Raw genomic sequence first — 21,734 nt, 5'->3', positions numbered from 1 at the left:
GGGTTAAGGGAGTATGGGACTCCTTACTCCTCCAGGGATCCGCGACCCTGCAAAAGAGAGAGAGAGTGAGTTTTCCACGGGTACCTCTGGGGCCAGCCATCCCTCACCAGCGGGGCGAGTCCCTAGGGGCGGGGTGTCCGGGAGCGGGCTGTCCCGCCCACTCGGCCCCGCCTCCCCACGCGGCGCCCAGTCCCGGGGCTCTCGGGGTCTGCCCCGCCCTGCTCCCGCCCCTCTGGCCGCCCCTTAGGCGCCGCCAGCCGCTGCCCGCCAGTTGCCGCAAGAAGCTGCAGATCTCTCGTCGTCCCCCGCCTCCTGCCTGCTGTCCGATCGGTGCGCGCCTCTCGGCCATGGAGCCGACCCCCGACGCCGAGGAGGCGCACACGGTGCGCGAGGCGCTGGGCCGCTACGAGGCGGCGCTGGAGGGTGCGGTGCGTGCGCTGCACGAGGACATGCAGGGGCTGCAGCGCGGCGTGGAGCGGCGCGTGGCCGAGGCGCTGCGCCTGGCCGGCCCCTTAGCTCGCACCGTGGCCGAACTGCAGCGGGACAACCAGCGGCTGCAGGCGCAGCTCGAACGCTTGACGCGCCAGGTGGAGGCGCTGGGCTTAGCGACTGGTGTGTCCCCTGCACCGGGCACGCCCAGTCCCCCTCCTACGGGCGCAGGTACAGATCGCGCGCCCCGCTTGGGCACCGCACGCTTCTCCAGCCACGCCACCTTCTCGCTGTCCGGTCGCAGCCAGGTGAGCTCCCTGGGCACAGCGCGCGGGGTGTGGTGAGCGAATGGGAGCGTGCCTGAGGGAGTGGGACGGGGTAGGTTAGTGCCGCCCCTCGGCTACGAGTGCGTGCGCTTGCGAGCGTCCTCTGGTCTGAGAGCTATACCTCCACCTGCCGCTGGGACCTGGTAACCGGGGTTACACCAGAGCTGGAAAGAACAGGAGAAACATTGTTTTAGTTGGCTCTCTGCACCTGTCTTGAACCTCTCCTTACTTTGGAGCCAGGTGGCGTTTGCCTTGAGATCTGTCCTCTGCTTTTTGCCCCATGACTTTAAGAGTTTGGACGCCAAGGTTCGGTCTTTGATGGTTCACTGTCGCCTGGGCCCTCACCTGCGAGTTGGAATGGCCAGCACCCCTTACCTGCCCCCTACACTGGCTCTATTCACGCGTTCGGCGTTGCTGCTTCACTGAGGCCTGACCACTCTGGTTGTAGATTAACCCCGGTTGAGTTGCCGGTGTGTGTGGGTATGCATGTGGGTGCAGTCTGGTCCAGGCTGCTCAGCAACTGTGTTTGGGAACTCACATTGCAGGGGGCAGATCGCTTACTGGGAACAGGGAGTGGGGGGGGGGGGGGACTGGCCTTTAGCAGCATCTAGATTTCTGGGGTCAGTGACTGGGCAGAGGCTGGTGTGGACCAGTCTTACTACTTTGGGCACGGCCTCCTGGAGTGGCAGGGCCTGGTTAGAATGTTTCCATGGTGTATGCAGTGGCCCTTAGGTGGGATTTTCCATCTTGACCGGGAATGTGCTCTGGCGGTGGATTTCCAGGGCCGGGGTCTGACTGAGTACTCTGCACCTGCCCCCTGCCCCAGGGCATTCTCTCAGGGCTCTCCGATCTGCTGTGGGTCTCGGAGGAGGGAATCAGATAAGTCCTTGCTTGCCATTGGAGGTCTCAGCCTGGGTGGAGATGGCCCTGGCCTGAGCAGTGGTTATAGCATGAGCAGAGCTGCCCTAGTCCAGACCCTGGTCTTTTTGTAGCGTGTATTTGAGGAGAGCTTGATGATGGAGGCTCTGATCTTACCGTCGATGCTGCCTCAGAGTGGCCAAAAGTGCTCACAAGCTGGAGTGGAGCCTTCAGAGGTATAAGGGAGGTGTGAGTGTGAAGCCCTTGGCGTGAGGCAGATAGGCTTCCTGGGGGCAGAACTGGTGTCCCAATGTTCCATATGAAATGTCTGGAAATATGGAAACACTTAAATCTGCCCTATGAGTATGATGAGTCATGTATCCCTGGTATAAAATTGCTACTGTGAGTTCACGTGTGCCTACTACACTGTGTCATCATTTGTTTCTCCAGTTTTAACACCCAGTTGTAACTTGCAGAGGCAGCTGGTCAAGTTTTAAGAAAAAGAATCTGAATCCCACATGAGTGCGGGTGCGAGAACGCTTGTGTGTGTGTTTCTCCAGTTAGGACTTTTTAAAAGGGGGATTTGCCATGTTCATCAGGTAGGGGGATGGGGGAGCTGAGTGGGGGAGGAACAGGGTCCTGCTTGGACCTCGTACCCTCCCTCAGGGATGGATGGTGGGTTAGAGGGTGAATGGAGATGAGCCTGTGACTTTTCCCCAGGAGACGTGAACAGACATCTATTTCCTCCAAAGAGAGCACCCAGGACTGGCTTGGTGAACCAATTAGTTTATTGGGGTTATTAACAGGAGCATGGGTGTAACATCAAAAGCCCACACTAGCATGGGTGATGACTCATGGAAGCTGCATCCACGGAGCTGGAGCTCTGCCAGAGAGTCTTCTCTCTCCATCGGTTGTTTACTGTTCATGTAACCCCAGGGAAGGGCCCAGTGAGTCTTGTAACTTTCTTAGCTTCCAAGCCTCCTGTGTTCAGAGAGTTTCTCAAGTTTTATGAGCCCCTTCCTTCTAAGAGGGAATGTCTCAATTCTAGGGAATTAGCCACCATAGGCAACTTAACTGTGATGGGTCAAGCAGAAATGATGAGTCTTGAGTTGAGGCTGTGGTGTGTGGGTGAGCTGTCTGGGACATGAGCTCCAGAGTAGGAGTCAGCAGGCAGGGTGCTCTTTGGATATGAAACAGAGGCAGAGATTTATGCTGGGGAGACTTATGGAAGAGGCTGGGTCTGCAAGGATGCTCCAGCCTGTTGGGGCCAAGGACAAAGGCCCAGGAGCTGCAGAGTAGTCTGAGGACCCAAGAAAGGCCCTGGGACAGTGAGCAGCAAGTACAGCTGAGCATTGTGGGTGCAGGATGGCCCTAGAGGTTGCACAGAGCTTGGCCACCAGCTCTTTGGGCCTGAGGCTGCTTCCCTTTGTCTGACCCCCAGATGTACAGATGGCTGTCCACCCTTACAGGAGCGCCCACACAGGCTCTGAGCTACTTGAAGGTAGAGAGTACAGCTTGGTCTTGAGCAAGGATGATGGACAGAGTACCAGATGGGTGCATACAGGAGGGCTGTGTGGTTTCTCATAGTCCACGGCTGTGACGGGTTGGTGTGAGGATCTCACCGTGTACTACAAGCCAGTGGTGGCTGCTCCTCTTGGTTTGTGGCCAGACCTTGTGGAGGCAGGTACTCTACCATCCCTACACAGGAAGCAATGGAGATATGCCAAAGGAGTTGGTCAGTTCATCCACCACTTTTTCCCTGCCCTGAGATAGGGTTTCTTTGTGAAACAGTCCTGGCTGTCCTGGAACTCACTCTTTGGACCAGGCTGGCCTCAAACTCACAGAGATCCTCCAGCTTCTGCCTTCCAAGTGCTGGGATGAAAGGTGTCCACCACCACCACCTGGCCAGTTCATTCATTTTTGAACACACAGACCTTAACAGCATGTGACTAAGAGATGGTCAAGGAAGCCTTGGAGGAGGGAGAGTCCCGGGCAGTGTAGTGAGATAACCAGTGAGGATTGTCTGCAGGAGATCTGAGAGACAAGCACTTTGCTTAGAGCAGACAGGAAATACTTTGAAACATTTCCTCTCAGTTGGGCCTCAGTTTCCTGGTGTTTAAACCAAGGTGTGAGCCGGGCGGTGGTGGTGCATGCCTTTAATCCCAGAACTTGGGAGGCAGAGGCAGGCGGATCTCTGTGAGTTCGAGGCCAGCCTGGTCTACAGAGTGAGATCCAGGATTGCCAGGGCTACACAGGGAAACCCTGTCTTGAAAAAACAGAAGCAAAACACGAACAGAAGAGTACACACTGCTCATGCAGAGGACCTGATTTCCAGCACCCGCATCAGGTAGCTCACAGCTGCCTGTGACTGTAGCTCAGGGGGATCCAATGCCTCTGTCCTCTGCAGGTACTGGCACCCCCCCCCCCCCCCGTACATATAATTAAAAGTAAAATAATAAACCAAAGGGAATTGGCCCAGCTTCTTGGCCAGTGCAGTGAACAGGCTAGCTGATCTGGTTAACAAAACTGTCTGAAGAGCCATTGCATTGCTGTTGTCCATCTGAGCCAGGAGGCTGGGGTGGGTGGCTGCAGCCTGAGGTCAGGCCGAGGCCCAGGAGGCTGGCGGTGAATTGTTCCCTGGCAGTGAATTGTTCCCTGGAGATGTCATCCTCAGCTAAGCTGGAGCCTCTGGGTCCCCATGGTCAAAGCAGTACAGTCCCTCGGTACTAACTGCCAAGAGCCGGGTGTCAGAGGCTTCATGGTGAGAGAAAGCAGACTCGCCTTATCTGCCTGCCTTTCCCAGAGCCAGTGTGATAAGGGGGCTTAATGCTTTGGGGAGAAGTTTGGATCGAGTCCTCAAAAGCTGGGGTGTGAGTGGAGATGGGCTGGGGCAGTAGTTTTAACCATTCTAGACAGGGGTTCTGCCCTGTGTGGGTTGTGCTGGGCCCACACGTGAGCTCCCATATTCTGGTCCTGCAATGCTGTTCCTTCCCTCGGGGAAAAAAAAATGTCAAAAACTTCCCAACAAGAGGGTCTCATTTCTTGTCCCCTGCCTCCCCCGCTGAATTCCCAGGCCTGGGCTCCCTCACCGGGCACCTCCCCTTCCCGAAAACAGAGCTGAGGCTGTGGGAGTAGGAGGCCAGCTCAACAGGACCCATCCCCAGCCCTGGGGCTCCACTGTGATTTCTGCTCTGGTGTGAGCACACAGAGGGTTCCCCCAGCTATGCCTGGGCCAGGCTGCCTCAAACAGGAAGGCAGTGGCTACCGGGGGAACAGATTAGCAGCCTCAGAGTGGGCAAGGGTTTATGAAAAGCGCTTGCTCTAGCCCAAGCTGGGCTCAGGCCTTTCCTTTTGGGGCTCTGCCATCTGCAAAAGTCCCACTGGGTGTTCATCTCAGGCTTTATGCCTTTTTCTTCCCGCCATCTGGCTGAGACGCATCCAGTGGGGCTCATCCCCTGGGACGGAACACTTGTCCTGAGTTATCCTCTGCAAGGCCAGGTGCTTTGTGGACAGAGCCCTGGGTGGCAGGAAGGGACCCCTGGCCTCAGGTGTGGTTTTGATCACTGCCTCAGCCATTGTGTGAGTTCGGGAGCCCCTTTCTACTACACCAGGCTAGCCTCCCTCTGTTTGGTAATGGGTTAGGAGGTTGTATTAGAATAGCTCCTTGGCCTGAAGCATAGCAGAGCCCTTTTCCCAGGCCAGAAGTGGTTGCATTTTGGGACTAGAGGAGTCAGAAGCAGGGGAACTTGGGAGTCCTGGCTCGGCCCCATACCCCACCCTCCTCTTTGTAGAGACCACTTACTTAGCAGGAATCTGGCCAATACTGAGATGTAGGAGCTACTTCTGTCCAGTCCCCTGGGGTACCATGGGGGGTGGGGACCTCTAATGTGCAGGGACAGGTGTCTATGGTGGTGGTGGGGGTTGTAGATACTTACATTCCTGGGAAAATGATTTCATCACCAGGCTGCCCTTTGAGGCCCCTCTCTAGACCTGTGGAACCTGCTGGGCAAGAGTGGGGAGGGTCAGGGTGGGGGATACAGAGACCCCAGAGCTGCTGCTTGCTTGGCCTTGGTGACTGTGGAGGCTGGGCTTCCAGCTGGAATGGCTGGTTCTCTTCCCACTGCTGACTTAGTACCAGGCTTCTAGAGGTGCCCCTCCCCACAAGTTCTGGAGTGCAAGAGATGGCAAATTCCCTGTGAACCTGAGGGCGGGCTTGGCTCTCTCCCCTCTTAGATCAGAAATCGAGGGGGTCTCCTCCTGTCTAAAACACAGTGCTCTGGGTTCTGTCCTCTGTTGCCTCCCCAGGACCCCACCCTACAGATGGTTGCCTCACTTTACCAGAGTCTGTTAGCCTGTCAGTGTGGCTCTGTCTCTCCATCCTGGGAAAGCTGGCCCCCCCCTTCTCTGGCTTGTCACATGACCAGGATTTGCCAGTTGGGGGAGCATATGCAGCCGAGGCTCATAGATTCTTCCCTTGGCTTCTCCCCAGCCTGTCTCTTTCTCTGCCCTCCATACCTCTGATTCAGTTTCTACCATCACCAGTGACCTCTCCTTGGCTAAACACAATGGACACATTTTCTCAGCCTGACTTTCTTTTCCTTGACCTCAGGCTCCCTTTGGACGCGGTTTCTTCCTGGCTCTCTCAACCTCCTGCTGGGTTTCTTCCCCATCCTGGCAGACAGCCTTCTCTGCTCCCTGACAAGCAGGTGCTTATCTGAAGGGCTCCCAGGAGCTGATGGAGGCCTTGACTGTTTCCTTATCACCCATCCTTCCTTTGTTTTTGTTTTATTTTTAATTATTTATTTTTATTTTATGTGCATTGGTGTTTTGCCACGGATGTCGGGTTCCCGGAATTGGAGTTACAGACAGTTGTGAGCTGCCATGTGGGTGCTGGGAATTGAACCAGGGTCCTCTGGAAGAGCAGTCAGTGTTCTTAACCACTGAGCCATCTCTCCAGCCCTGTCCTTCCCTTGTTTTACACTTGGTCTCAGATATGCTACCTGATGTCCCAGGTGCCCCTTACACTATCTTGCCCAGAATCGAAATCCTTGCCCACCCTTCCCCAACATTCCTCAGCGGACCTTCTTGTCACTCAGGCCCCAAGCCTGAGCTTGGAAGAGGTGTGGCGTCCTTCCTGCCTTCACATCTGCTCACTCTGCCGGCCAGTTTCCTTTTTCTCCAAAGCATAGAGCTCTTGCCCTTGGCCTTCTCACACCTTTGGCCCTAGTTCTCCTTCGGGGACTGTGGGACTAACTTGTGGTTATCTGTCTTCTTCAATGCCACCTTTGCTGGCTTCTGAAGTATGCTCCTAAATCACACCGAGGACTCCTTGATTAAGTCCAGCAACCCCAGACATGTAGCTTGAGCTGCAGAGTCTTGTGGGGTCACAATACTGGGGCCTTTAGGCCTCTCTGGTTTTGTTGCCACCAGCCATTCTCCTGGGAATAGCTTCTGTCATTGGGCACCTAGCTCATAGAGGACTGGCTTTGGGTCCATTGCCTCAGAGAACCCTCTTTGTCCCTGGGAGGCAGACTGCCTTAGGTATCCCAAGCTGACTCAGTACCATCTGTGGACCTGCTTGCCCAGGTCCCTGCTTGCATGGGTGGGCACCTCCAACACTGGCTGTAGGAAGACCCGATTCACCTGGAGAGAGGGACAAACCATTGTCTGGGAAGCCTGTGGGTCGGAGGAATAGCCTGGAAGGATCGGAGAGGCGCAGCCAACCAACCACTCGGGCTACCCAGTACGGGATTTTAGCAGAACTCCAGGTTAGGGACAGCTTGCTTCTGTCCCCCTTTTAATAGGCTGATTGCCCTAACCTCATCTCCACAGACACTCTAAACCTGTCACACCTTTGCTGGGGAGAGGTGGGAGGCATTTTCCTCTGGTTACATGTTCTAGCTGCCCCCACCCCCCAATAACATCCATAGGCAGTGGGTACCCTCTCTGAACCCTGGTTAGCACCTGTAAAATGGACCTGATGTTTGTTAGATGCCTAAATGCCACTTGCAAAGCCTGCCCCCTGTTTTTGATCTGAGACCCAGAGGAGATGGACTATGGTCCAGGCAGCTCGGCCGAGATCCCAGGATTTCCCCTGACACCCCCCTCTTGGTGTTTGTTCCTGTGTTCCTGCCCTGCTGTAGCCCTGGAAGGCTGGAGGGTGCGTGAAGCCACGAGATCTGTACACACTGTATGTCTGGGGGAAACTCTTGTGTTGCTGTGTCTGTCAGAAAAGCCTCAGGGTTACTTGGCACCTTGTCCATCTTTGGCCCCAAAGGACCTCACACCTCACCATATCTGCTTCTTTCATGCGGACAGTCCTAGCTGTGGGGGACAGAGGCCTGGTCCTCCCACACATCATCTGATGTGCGTGTGTGTGTGTGTGTGTGTGTGTGTGTGTGTGTGTGTGTGTGGAAACGCACGTGCACACCTAACACACTGCTTCTGAACTTGCAGCCTTTATCCTCAGCCTTCTTGGGCTCTGAGATGAGGCTCTCAGGTTGTTGAAGTTTGTGGAGATAGGCAGGTTCATCTTTTTTCTCTGAGCTGTTGCTCACCATTGTACCTCCTGGGGGATCCTTTCTTCCCCAAGTGAAGGAGGTTTTCACCACCAGAGCCAGAAGGGATTTGGGGAAGTACCTTTAGGGTGGGCAGTTGATGGGGCTTTGGGGTGGGCGGCTGGCTCCCACTGATAGGTCAGTGGTGTTGGTGCCTCCACAGAGCGTGGAACATGATGAAGCTGGTGATCTCGAGGGGAGACGAGCTTCGAACTCATGCATCATGGAGAATGGACACCAGCTGAGTACAGGTAGGAACGTATGGAAGAAGGGAGGTGGCTGGGTAGCTTCAGAGCCTCAGCCAGGCATCTGTGCCAGCCATCTCTTGGCTGTGGGGATGCATGTTTGAGACTGAACCCTACCAGGCAGTGAGACTGAAGGGGAGAACTTTTAAAATAAAGAGAGCTAGGCATAGTGGTGCATGCCTCTAATCCCCAGTACTTGGGAGGCAGAGGCAGGCGGATCTCTGTGAGTTTGAACCAGCCTGGTCTACATAGTGAGTTCCAGGACATCTAGGCCAGACCCTGTCTCAAAAAAACAAAAACAAAAACAAAACTAAACTAAACTAAATAAAATACTCTGAGAAGTAGGAGTTCAAGGGAATGAGCTTCTCTATTTCTGGAAGAAAGTAAACAGAGGCTGAGAAATCGTCCATTCATAGACATGGGTGGACTGATAGGTAATTTAGTTATTCCCTGAGTTGGCAATCTGGGGAAGTGGAGGAGAATCAGGTCTGAGTGGTGCAGTAAGACTTACGTGGTAATGGAGGTAAGGGAGGCTGGAGTGGTCAGGGAGGCTTCCTGAAGGAGCTGGGAGGAAGGCTCTGGGAGCTAAAAGCCCTCCTTACCAGAATGTGGGGCAATCAGGCTTCTATGGCTGCCACAGCTGGCTTATCCCGGTTGGTTACATGTTACAGGTTCAGCCAACGGATCCTCTGAGGTTCAAACCTCCTCAGTCCCAGAGCTCCCCAGGCCACGCCCTGTGAGCCTCTCTCTGCGGCTGCCCCACCAGCCTGTCACCGCGGTCACCCGAGTCTCTGAGAAATTCTCTGGGGAGACCTCAGCTTCAGCTCTATCACCCACATCTGCTGCCATTCTGGGGGGCTTCAGCCCAAGCCCGAGCGAAGCCCTCAGCCCCTGGACTCCTAGTCCCACTGGTATGAACAGAGTGGTGTGGGGGTTGGCAGGAGATTTAGGACACCCAGGTCAGACCCCAGCCCTCCTCTGTCACCACATTCATTCCCTGTTTCTGTCTTTCCTTGGTCCTATAGAGAAGAATTCCTCTTTCGTGCGGTCTTTGTCTGGCCCTGGGTATGGATCGGCGACAGCAGGCAGGAACAAGGACAGGTGAGTCTGCTCTGCCTGGGACCTGAGCTGCCTGGGTCTCTCTGGGCTGGCAGGCGGGGTTGGAGCTGGGGAGGGAGGTGACCCAGGTTAGTATGTAGAGGCTTGGTTGCAGCTCGGTCAACTTCTCTGACCTTCAAAACAAGTCCATTAAAAAGTTGCAGGTGTGATGGTGGTTGGGGGGCGCATCTCAGACTCTGTGGGAGGAAGGGGAGGCAGGATGACATTTGACTTTCTGTTCTCCGTTCTGGCTGGGGGACCTCGAGTGAGGTGTTTTCTGTCCCAGGAAGAGCAGGTGCCTAGGGAGTTGCAGGGTTAGGCAGACAGCAGGGCTTTCCCTTGGGGTAAGCCTAACTTCAGTTGACTGACTGGGAGTAAGAATGGGGGCAGGTAGCAAGATGGATATATATATTTTTTTAATGATAAAAGGAGAATTGTGACTTCCTGGCAGATTATTCCAGGGGAGAACAAAGAGGGTCCTATCTAGCTGTGGTGGAGGAGGGGGCCTGGGTCTGGCTCTGGGGTATACCCCTTGCTCTCCCTAGGCATTGACACCTACTAAGGGCTGGTTGTTGTGACTTGAGAGAGGCCCACTCTACCTCCCTAGTTGGGCTTGCTGGCCAGGCATGCCACCAACTAACTGCAGCTCAGTTCAGAAAACCTGCAAAACCAGTTGGGACCTGAGCAGGTGGGACCTGCTCCCCCACAGCCCCTCCAAGGTCTAGGGGTCTGTCATAGGTATAGGCTGTCTTATGCACACTCGGTATGTATGCATACTCTACCTGGGGCCCAGGGGAGTGCCTAGTGAAGGCCAGTTCTGTATTCCTGACTTCATGATTCTCTCCTCAGCCCTCCATTGGTGACCCCGCCGCAGTCACCTCCATCCTCGCAGCCTCCAGCTATGACGGAGGCCCCTCGCCAGGGAGAGCGTCGCAGGGAATTGGTGAGGTCGCAGACGCTGCCCCGTACCTCAGGGGCCCAGGCTCGGAAGGCGTTGTTTGAGAAGTGGGAGCAGGATACAGCAAGCAAGTATGGATATTCACCCCCAAACTAGCCTGATGGGCTCCCAGAGCAAGCCCGACCACAGCCGTGCTCATTAGCAAGGCTTGCTGGGGCCATGGCTGTTTCCCAGTGGGGTGTTCCCAAGATCAGATCTCTCAGGCAGAGCTCAAGGTCAGGGCTGCTTTATAGAGGTGACTGAGGGTGAGGAGTTCTTTTTGTAGTGGAGAAAAGGGCGATGGGGCTTGGGACCAGGCCAGGCTAGTGAGAGATGCCCCCCTCCATTTGCAGGTAGCTCAGTCTTCTGCTCCACCAGTGTTCGTAGGCCATCTTTGCACTTCTTCATTTTCTGGGCATGGCCAGGGAGCCTGACAGGGGAGGCCTAGCTGTGGGGCTGGTTTTGCTTGAGGACTGAATAAATGACACAGTGGGACCCAGGGGCTCACCAGCCACTCCTTATTAGAGAGGAAGTCCTTGGACCACAGCCTCCTTTGCAGATGTATCCAGTGCTCTTGCCAGGGCATGGCATTGATGTCTGCTGAGTGCAGGTTGCTGTTCATGCTTCTGTGATGATCCAGGAGGCTCCCACTGACCCAGTAACCTGCCCTTGGGAACTTCGGGAGCCAAGAAGGAAGCAGGATGAAAGGGATGGAAAAGGATGTTCAGGAAGAGGGCAAGAGGTCCATGCCATTCACATCCTCTGTCTCAGGATGACCCAGTGATCCCTGGTTCATGTGGGACTATTCACAGGGGTCCTAGAAAGCTGGGTGTGGATAGGAGGCTGCATGGCTGGTGTGTGGCACTGTGCTGTGGCTGTAGCATGTGGGTTGAGTACTGACCAGAAGATATAGGAATGTTCTCTCCATTGGCTCCCACAGCATGCTTGCCCTCTCTCCACAGGGGCAAAGGTGAGACCAGGGCCAAACTAAAGAGGTCGCAGAGTTTCGGCGTGGCCAGTGCCAGCAGCATCAAGCAGATCCTGCTGGAGTGGTGCCGCAGCAAGACTGTGGGCTACCAGGTGAGTGGGCCGAGGCAAGCCAGGTGTCTCGCCTGCCCTTGACTTGCTGGCAGGGCAAAATCCTGCCAGGCTAGGGAGGGATGGGAACCAGGAGGCTCGTGCTTCCTGAGTGGTACCCAAGCTACCCACAACATGTGCTTAGAAATTCTACCTGAGCAGACTGGTGTAGTGCCTGCCCCTCGAAAGGTGAGGCCCAGCAACATTGCTGTTCTTTGCTCAGTGGGTTGGGGCTGGAGAATCTGCTCAGAGTTGAATTGGGTGCCAGGAGTGGGGGGTCCCTGCTGACCTCCACCTTCTCTGCTGCAGCACGTGGACCTGCAGAACTTCTCCTCCAGCTGGAGTGATGGGATGGCCTTCTGTGCCCTGGTACACTCATTCTTTCCTGATGCCTTCGACTATAATGCCCTGAGCCCCACACAGCGGCAGAAGAACTTTGAACTGGCCTTCACAATGGCTGAGTAAGTATGGCAGGTCCCACTGGCTGTTGGTCCCAGCACAGACCCTGAGCACAATTTCTGCCCTGGGTAGTAAGGTCAGGACATACAGGACAGCACTTGACAGTGAGCTGAGGGACCTTGAGGCCATCCAGTCTGTCTGTCTTTCTTTATATAAATGGGGAGACTGAAGCTGGTGAGGATGTTACTCAGTGTTGGAGCTGTTTCTGCTGTTCCTTGCTGGGTGTTTAGCCTCTGCTGTACAGTTTGGGACCAGCCACAGACAGAGCCCGAGGGGCAGTGGGGCAGGGGCACTGTGTACATCCCTCAGGCTGGTGTCTTTGAGGTCCTCAGCAGGAACCTGGGATTGCCTGGTATATTATAAAAAGTAGGTAGTGTTTTCCTAAATACTGTCATAGCACGGACTGTGAAATTATCTCTGGACTCAGGCTTATTTATTTTGTTGTAACAGGACATTAGAGGCTAAGTGATTCATAAAGAGGTTTATTTCGGTACCTGTTTTTTGTTTTGTTTTGTTTTGTTTTTGTTTTGTTTTGTTTTGTTTTTTCAAGACAGGGTTTCTCTGTGTAGCTTTGGAGCCTGTCCTGGAACTCACTCTGTAGACCAGGCTGGCCTCAAACTCACAGAGATCCGCCTGCCTCTGCCTCCAGAGTGCTGGGATTAAAGGCAAACACCACCACCTCCCCGGTACCTGGTTTTGTAGGCTGCACATTCAAGATCATGGTGCTGGGGTCTGCCTGGCTTCTGGTGAGGGTTGCATGATGCTTCAGTTTGTGATGGAAAGCCGAAGGCCAGGTGTCACTCAAGTCAGAGAGGCGGGACAAAGGACGCATGGCACTTTATAACAACCTCTTCTTGAGATAACTAACCCACTCTTGTGAGAACCACATTAATCCCTGCATAAGGGTGGATTCCTGATGTCTAAATGACTCCTAAGAGCCCCACTACCTTTCAACACCATCAATCATAGCAGGGATCAGGCCTCAACATGCGCTTGGGTGGGGGCAAGCCATATTCAAACCATGACACTTGTATGTCCCACTCATAGGGAGAGGATCTGAGGGAAGGGAGTGCAGTTCTGGGATCAGGATGTGCTTGGAAAACCCGTTTGGGATCTGGTTCTTGGCTAAGAGCCACCCTTGGAGCATAAGAGTTGTCAGGACCCTGTGGGTCCCAGGTGTGTATTCCAGCTGGATAGGGTGTGTATTCCAGGTGGGCAGGGTGTGTGTTAGTTACTTTTTATTGCTATGACAGAGTATCTGATAAAATCAACAGAGGGAAGAAGGTTTTAAAGGAACTTTTAAAAAATTTATTTATTTATTAATTTATTTACTCATCTATCTTTATTTTGTGGCTCACAGTTTGAGGGAAGCAAGACAACAGGAGTATGAGGCAGCTGGTTACATTGTATCCCCAGGTAGGAAGCAGAGAGAGGAGGCGGATGCTGGTGCTCGGCTCCATGCATTTTCTTTTTCTTACTTGGTCCAGGGACCCTGGCCCATAAGGCTGAGCGACTCACCTTCAGGATGGGTCCTCCCTTCTCAGTTATGCCTGTGTGGAAATGCTCTCACAGACACACCCAGAGGAGGGGCCCCCATGGGGCTTCTAAATCCAGTCCAGTTAACAACAGAAAAGAGCAGTCTCGGGGGTGTGTGTGTGTGTCTTATGAAGGCTCTGAGGGTGTGGGCAGGGATAGGAGACCCGGAAAGGTGCGGTGGGGCAGCACCCTCTCCAGAGCCGCACTACCTCTCAACACTACCTCAGCACGGTTTGGGGGAACACAAGCCAGATTCAAACCTGGCATTGCCTATTACTGTCGATTACTTACTCCTAGGGGGGCAGTGTGGGGACAGCTTGCTGTTGCTGGTGCTGAGGCTACCAGAGATGATCCAAGCTGCGGACATGAGGATGCATCCACCACTTACTCTGACCTGGGAGGGGCCTGCCCAGATGAACCTCTGACCTCATTGCTCCTCCTCGCTCCAGGGTCATCATCACAGGCTCCGAGGCCGAGAGAAGGGCACAGATGGCACTACTTGGGGCTCCCTGATGCTTTCTGAAGCACAGAGGGAAGGAAGGACAACTCCAAATGTACTATTCATTATGCCTTTGTGCCTATGTTGCAGCCTCTGAGGGACCATGTTTGTCCTGGTTGAGCCTGGAGTCGCCCATCTTCACTTGTCCTTGAGTGACTGGGTTGAAGGAGGCCCCATCTTTATTCTATGTCTAGCCCCAGCACCCAGTCCTGGCCCTCCACACTAGGACCTGAGCCTGGACAGGGAAGGAGCGATGGTGATAAAGGGTCTCTTAACCCATGTTTGGTGTTGGAAGCTCACTGGGAGGCACAGCCACTGTCCCTCTCTAGGACGGAAGTGCTCACTATGGGGTAGAATGGGAGCCCTGGGTAGGAACTCCTCAGCCTGGGGGCTTGGGCATAGGGGCCCATGCCAGTTGTGTTGATTTGGATTCTAGGTCCCTCTGGGGTCAGAGGAATGTCTTGTGTACTTTCAAAGCCTTCCCTTTCTTGGCTGCCTGGGATTAGCTGTCATCCTAATAGCAGAAACAGCTTGGATGAGTGTGTTATGCAACTGGATCCAGACGATGGTGGACTGAAGCCAAGTGTCGCGGCTTGATGTCGGGAGGGGTGGTTCATAGGAAGAGGCCCAGCTGCTTGAAACTCAGGGATGGCAGCTGTCAAAAATCAGACTAGAGTGTGTGGGATCAGGGCTCCCACTCAGGTACCCCCAAACTCACCCCAGTCTGAGAGGCCATGCTTGGCTTACAGAATTCTTGAAGCCTAGAGGGCTGAGCAATGCCAGCTTATGCCCTGGCCACCTTTGGTCACCTGGCTCCAACTGGCTTGTAGCGGGAAGAGGGACAGTCTTGGGCAATGTGATGGTGGCCCTGTGCCCCAGGTTCTAAGGAACACAGCTTCCCTAAGCAGTTAGGACAGAGCGCCTCTAGGACGGGCTTTCTCAGCAGGAGGTTTGCGAGCGCAGTCTCCAGGCAGTCTCCAGACACCGAACAGATGTTTCTTCTATTCTCAACCTTGGGGGGGGAGGGTGGTGACTGGGCCAGGCTTTGTCTCCCTTCTCTCCCCAAGCAAACAGCAGGATAGGACCTTGGCCCTCCTCCTCCCTCCCTGTGGCCTGAGTTTGTTCCCAGCTGGGGAGGGGATCAGGGTGTGATGGGGTCTCTGAGATGAGACTGGCAGACAGCAAAGTGTGGGGAGGGCCATCAGAGGCAGGTCTGTGTGGGGAGCTTACTCAGCGCCTGGGAAGATACCTCCCCTTATGAGTCATCTGTGAAATTATCGCTCAGGTACAAGGGAGAGAGGGCTGTGGAGGTGGGCTTGCTCCCAGGGCCTCCTGGGAAGGCAGCTGCTTGGATCCCTGGTTTCTTGGACAGTAGCCGGCTAGAAAGTCTGCATGGGACACCTGCCTGAGGATATTGGAACCAATGTCCGCATCTTAGGTTAGCCAGCAGCATCTGGGTGGATACATGGTACTCTTGAAAGCCATCAGGATTGGATTGGGAGACACAAAAAGACAGTTTTGGGAGCAAACAGACTGAGCTGAGAGGAGCCGGATGTCCAACCAAGGCATGACCTTTAAAAGAGAGAGAACCTGATCGTGTTCTCAAACTATTCATCCAGGAAAGGAATGTTTCCAGAACCTTCCATGAGCAAGTCTGTCTCTTCAGGGCACAAAATGCACCAGGAACCTTGGGTAAATGTGTATGCTGCCCCTCCCTTCCGTAATTTCTGGGCCCAGAGGTTCCTTGTGTCCTAATCTGTGTGAGTGATGCCTTGCTGACAGCAGAAGCATCCCTTGCCTGACAGGTGTTCAGGGCCTGGAACCAGGGGCAGAGCAGCTCCTTTTATGGAAGGGGCAAAGTAGGGCGGGTGCCTGACCCTTCTGCACCACTCCTTCTCACCCCTGCTCATAGCACAGGAAGCTGCAGGAAGCCGCAGGACGCGCAGCCCAAGGCATCCCACTTGCCCTGCACGGAATGCGCGCCTGCTCTCCAGTTACACCCAGCAGAAGGGGCTTGATCGCTATTTGTAGTGCCCATGTGTCTCTGTCTAAAACAAGACAGGAGGCAGCAGTCCCACCCCTGGTCTGCATTGAGGACAGTCTTAAACTTTACCCCCAGCCCCTCCTCTGTGGCCTGGGGTAGCTGAAGGTACAATAAAAAGTAAGAGAAATTCTTCAAGGTACGTCTTACCAAGCCAATGTCATCCTTGCTTCATGCTGTGGGGTGACATTTGAAGTCATCCGAGCTCTGTGGGCTTCTCCATGTAGTTTGGATTATTTAAAACAAGCTTGGGTCATTTTAACAAAGACACCTTTAAAAAGATAAAATGTAAAGGCCAATTGGGGCCTCTAATGTTTCGAGACTTACATCTTTTGATAAAGTCAGCAGTAGCCACCGCTATCTTGTATTCCGTCTCCCGAGAGAGAGGTTTGCAGCACACTCAAGCAAGTGTCCCCATGCTTTCCTATTTGGCAGTTTGAGGAGTATTGTTGCCACTGAGGCTGGCACCACAGTGTCTCTGAAGGAGCATGCTTCTTCTTCTTCTTTTTTTTTTTTCTTTTTTGGTTTTTCAAGACAGAGTTTCTCTGTCCTGGCTGTCTTGGAACTGGCTTTGTAAACCAGGCTGGCCTCGGACTCAGAAAGATCCACCTGCCTCTGCGCCCCTAGTGCTGGGGTCAAGGGCATGCGCCACCACTGCCCAGCCCCCCAGCCGAAGGAACATGTTCTATCTGCAGGGACAAGTTGGGGTGAAAGGGAAGTGTCAGCTGTAGGTCAGACAATGGCGTCAAAGACAGGGATGGTGTTGGACCTGGAAGCTGGAGAATTTGGATCTCAGAGAAGGAAGGGAGTGAAGGGCAGAGGTGGTCTAGAAAAGAAAGTGCTGAGAGATGGTGGCTGCATGTTGTGTGCTGAGATTCTCTGCTTAGAAACTGCACCCACCCCCATCTGCTCAACTCAGAAGCAACAGAGGGAGGGGGTGGGGACTGGTTCTCCGTTTGCCTGCAGGGAAGAACAGCATCTTGTCCATGTCTTGCCATCAGGACAGTAGAGGGTGGTGCCCGGATGAGGCCTTCCCTTCCATCTTTGTGGCTACCCTCATTTGAAAGACTTGCTTCCTGAGCAGGACATGGGGGTGTTGGCTGGAGCATGTTCGAAGCCTCTACAAGGAAGGAGGAGCTTGCTTGATGTCTTTCTGCACAGGTCAGGAACATCTGGAACAAGCCAGCAACTCTGAATAACCACGAGGTGGGCTAGAGAGGAGTAAGAAGGCACTCAGAGTGTATTCTGTGCCCTGTGAAGGACAATTAGGGACACTCATTTCAGTTCAGGGTAAGATACAGGTGCAAAGGTTCTAGTCCAGCATGTGAAAGGGTTTCTTGTGGTGGGGGAAAGTTAGCCAAGAACAATCCTGTGGGAGTAAGAAGTAAAATGTACAAGGAAGCAAAGGAGCATCTGTGCCTTAGGGACAAGTTCCTGGTGGCCTCCTGTAGAGGGGTCAGAACAGTCCTGGGCCTGGGGGAGGGGGAACATGTGGAGGGAGAGCCTTTGTGGGGAAAAGGTAATGTGTGAGTTTTCTTCCAAAGCTAAGGTCCTGGGCTTCCAGGGCTGTCCTCACTTAACATGAGAGACCATCAAAGTGGCCGTCGAAGATACCACCGACAGTGATGACCCTCTGGATGCATCTGGGGGTGGTTTGAATGCACCTGGGTGTTTCTGAATAGCAGGCTTGAGAGCGAGTATGTGGGAAGCTGAGGTTTGCCCTCCAATATGGGGCTGGGATACCAGATGACAAGTGATAGGGTTGGAAGATGAACTCAGGTCCCCAGCCTCTGAAGAATTCAAGAATTTTTAATTATTGGCCACAGAACACCCTTGCATGCCGACATTTCTGACACCAAGGCCTGCCTTGGTCTGTTTTGGGGGAGAAAGGGTGCCAAACTCACTTGTCACCTCCATGTGACCTCTGGGTTCCCATACAAGTCACCCTCTGCGGCCCCAGGGGGAGGCGAGAGGCGGGGATGGGATCCGGGACAGATGTCTCCATTTCGCTTTGACATTTGGTCTCTGGCCAGCTCTCCAGAGCAGAGCCCAGCAGTGCTAATGTTACAGTCTTTGTCTGGGGGCACGCAGCTCAGGGATCTGTCCTGTAATAGTGTGGCATGAATTGTGTTGAGCTGGCTGCAAGTTCTGGGATGGGTCTGAGGATCCCTGGCTTGCTGGGGTCTCCCATCTGGCTGGGCTTTGGACGGCAGGGTACATAAAGAGAATATGAAATCGTAGTCTTCCAACAAGCCTGCTGGGAGTCAGATGAGCAGGGGTAGATCCTGACTGCCTGCTTAGGGAATGGATTGTCAGTGTTGGCATCTGAGCTGGCAGTTTATAGTTCATATCCAGCCTCTTTTTTTCCCCATTATCTGCTCTGCAGAGAGGAGGGGGTATGCACATGAATGTATGGTTGTGTGTACCCAGGTGTGTGTATGCAGATGCCAGAGGTAGATGATGGTGTCTTCCTCTATTGCTTTCTGCCTTAGGGACTCGAGACAGGGTCTCTCACTGGACTGGCAGCTCACCATTTCAGCTAGGCAGGTTAGCCAATGAACTCCTGGGGTCTGCCGGTCTTTGCTCCTGCAGTGCTGGGGTTAAAAGCATGTGCATCCATGCTCAGCTTTTTATGTGGATGCTGGGGATTTGAACTCAGGTCTTTGTGCTCTCATAGAAAATACTTTTACCCACTGAGCCATCTCCTCGGGAGCTATTCTGATGAGTTTACATTTTTAGTACTGATACACTTTTAAAAAATATGTATTTAAGATTTATTTTATTTTTATTTATGTGTGTGTATATGTGTCTGTGTGTGCACGCTCACATATATGCAGGTGCCCAAAGATGACTGAAGAGGGCATCAGGTCTTTAGTATTTTTGATACAAGGTGTGTTGTATCCTTGAATGCAGAATCTGTGGTTACAGAGGGTCAATAGCATTATGTGTTTGTGAGTCATGGTTAAAATCACCTTCCTTACTGTGGATCATGTGTGTGTGTGTGTGTGTGCACGTATGTGTGTAGGCCAAAGGACAGCTTAGATGTCATTCCTCAGGTGCCTGGAGCTCATCAAGCAGCCTAGGCTGGCTGGTCAGTGAGCCCCAGGGATTTGTCTCTTAATGGCCTCTCCCATCCCCCAGTGCTGGATATGCACCACCACACCTGGCTCTTTTTTTTTTTAAAACAAAAACAAAAACAAAAACAAAAACATGGTTTTGAGGGATTTTACCAGGTCCTTGTGTTTGCAAGGCAAGCCCCATAGTCATGTTTGCTTTGTTTTGTTTTTAAGGCAGGGTCTCATTGTGTTACTCTGGATGGCCTAGAACTCACTGTGTAGACCAAGCTGGCCTCCAACTTAGTGATCCATCTGCATCAGCCTTCCAAATGCTAGGATTAAAGTTGTGGGCCACAATGCCTGACTGGATTAAGGTATTTTTTTTTTTAATTTCTTATTTACTTATTTATTTATTAATTACACAGTATTCTGCCTGCATGTATGCCTGCAGGCTATTACAGATGATTGTGAGCCAACCTGTGGTTGTTGGGAATTGAACCCTGGACCTCTGGAAGAGCAGCCAGTGCTCTTAACCTCTGAGCCATCTCTCCAACTCCCCCCACCTTTTTTTTTCTCAAATTTTTAAAATTATGTATAGAAGTATTTGTCTACATGTCTACATGTAGTTATGTGCCCCAGGAGACCAGAAGCAGTCAGATCCCTTGGAGATACAGGTGGTTGTGAGTCATTTGATATGGGCACTGGGAACTGAACTCGGGTCCTCTGGAAGAGCAGTAAGTGTTCTTAAGCCCTGAGCTATCTCTCCATCCCCTGGGTCATGTGGTTTTTTAAATTTTTTTTATTTAAAATTTATGTCAGAGCTGGGCATGAAGACACATGATCATAATCCTGTCATTTAGGAGGTTGAGACAGGAGGGTCATGAATTTAGGGCTAGGCTGGGCTACTCAGCAAGCTCTCATTTCAAAAACTCTCAACTAACTAGTTAACTAACCAACTAAACAAATAAATGCATACTGCTTGAGGCAGAAGATGGGTGAATTGATCATTTTGCTTTCATTTTACCTTTGTTTCACAGTTCTTGCTGACTTGCCCCATGATAACATGTGTGATATCTTTACTTCTGTATGAACTCCATAGGTGGTTTGTGGCTGTGGGAGTCTGGGAAATGAACTCCTCAGTTCCCAAGGTTCTCTTGGAGTACTCCTGTTCTCTTTTGATGTGCACTTGAACGCCTCAGGCTCCTGGAGAATTTGGGGACAGTGACAATAGCCCAGTTGTGGGGATGGTTGTTTGCCAGGATCCTGCTCTGACAGGGCTTTTTTGTTTCAGGAATCTGGCCAACTGTGAACGCCTCATCGAAGTGGAGGATATGATGGTGATGGGCCGCAAGCCGGACCCTATGTGCGTCTTCACCTACGTGCAGTCTCTCTACAACCACCTGCGTCGCTTTGAGTGAAGCTGGCAGCCTGGAGAGGCCAGGAAGAAAAGACTGTGGGGTCACTCAGGCCCCCCCAGGCAGCATGACCCCCAGGGGGCCTCTGTGGTGTGAGCTGCTATTTTGTCCTATGGCGTGTGACCACGTGCCCCTCACACTCAGTTACTGATTGAAAGTATTGATGAGGCTAAGCTGAGCCCCACAGCCTCTCACAGCCAAGGGCTGGAAGGCAAAGGAAAACCTCTAGAGTCAGAGAAATTGGTGCTAAGTGATGATCTTCCTGCAGGGAATTGCTGTGTTTTTCCCTCTGGTGAATTTGATACATTGGCTTGACAAGGTTCCACTGATTATCAAGTTTTCTTCTTTTTTTTAATCAAAACACCCAGAGTTTTTTTTTTTTTTACTTCCTCACACTATTTTGGGTCCCCTTTCCCCCCTTCCTCTGGGCCACTGCTGGGAAACAGACTCAAGTTCTTGGGAAGAAACAGTTTAATCACACCCAGGTCCTGGATAGCAGATGACCTTCACATCACCTCTCCTCTATGGGGAGGTGGCAAGGTTCCTACCTAGGTCTAGAGGGGCTTCTGCCATTCCCAGGAGACCCCTCCCCCCAAGTGTTCAGTTAAGAGAAGGTTACCTGGACAGTACAAAGGAGGAAGGTTAGGATCCTTCCAGCTGAGAGAGTTCCCCTTCGCTCCAGGTATTTATGAAAAGGATTTCATCTGTACCACTAAGCTGTTTGTACATAAAAGATGTGTCAACCTTTGCTTGGGTTTGTTATTTCTGTTTGGGAAATGGGGAGCAGGGTTGGGCAATAGGAGACTGGATGTATTTAAACAAGGATCTACTGAAACCATACCTTAATTGTGTATGTATTGAAAGCCACGTGCCTGAGAGGCTGAAAAATGACCTATGCTGTCTACCAATGTGCTTGTCCCTCAGCCGTCTCTATGTTGTTGAAGGATTGTGAACAGAAAATTTACCTCCTGCAGATCTGTCCCTTAGATCTTAGCAAATATATTATGATAAAAAGTGGCCCAGGGTTGATGGTTTTAAGTGGTCATTTTTGTGTGTGTGTGTGTTTCTTTCTTTCTTTCTTTCTTTCTTTCTTTCTTTCTTTCTTTCTTTCTTTCTTTCTCTCTCTCTCTCTCTCTCTCTCTCTCTCTCTCTCTCTTTCTTTCTTTCTTTCTTTTTTTTACAATGCAAGGGGTTGAGGGTG

The 21,734-nt window shown here is 52.6% G+C and overlaps 1 protein-coding gene across 2 annotated transcripts; it reads left to right on the top strand.

The window, feature by feature from the left end:
- The first annotated feature begins 288 nt into the window (after positions 1-288).
- Smtnl2 (smoothelin like 2) lies at positions 289-21,483 on the top strand. Of its 2 annotated transcripts, XM_036197255.1 has the most exons (8): positions 289-737; positions 8,334-8,421; positions 9,087-9,326; positions 9,441-9,516; positions 10,363-10,542; positions 11,413-11,530; positions 11,837-11,988; positions 20,410-21,483. In XM_036197255.1, the coding sequence occupies exons 1-8, from the start codon at positions 348-350 to the stop codon at positions 20,534-20,536; spliced, it is 1,371 nt and encodes a 456-aa protein (XP_036053148.1). In that variant the 5' UTR covers positions 289-347; the 3' UTR covers positions 20,537-21,483. The 2 variants fall into 2 exon arrangements, with proteins under 2 accessions (XP_036053148.1, XP_036053149.1); XM_036197256.1 differs by lacking the exon at positions 9,087-9,326.
- The last annotated feature ends 251 nt before the right edge of the window (positions 21,484-21,734 follow it).

Source organism: Onychomys torridus, chromosome 8, assembly GCF_903995425.1.
Source record: "Onychomys torridus chromosome 8, mOncTor1.1, whole genome shotgun sequence".
In the NCBI taxonomy this organism is placed as follows: Eukaryota; Metazoa; Chordata; class Mammalia; order Rodentia; family Cricetidae; genus Onychomys; species Onychomys torridus.
Note: the sequence above shows the minus strand (reverse complement) of the source record. Positions and strands in the feature narration are given on the sequence as shown.

Bases quoted from the DNA above. Each gene is read 5' to 3' on its own strand.
- Smtnl2 (XM_036197255.1), top strand. From the start codon at position 348: ATGGAGCCGACCCCCGACGCCGAGGAGGCGCACACGGTGCGCGAGGCG. The intron at 8,422-9,086 runs GTAGGAACGTAT...TACATGTTACAG, and splicing joins TGGACACCAGCTGAGTACAG to GTTCAGCCAACGGATCCTCT. The intron at 11,531-11,836 runs GTGAGTGGGCCG...TCTCTGCTGCAG, and splicing joins GCAAGACTGTGGGCTACCAG to CACGTGGACCTGCAGAACTT.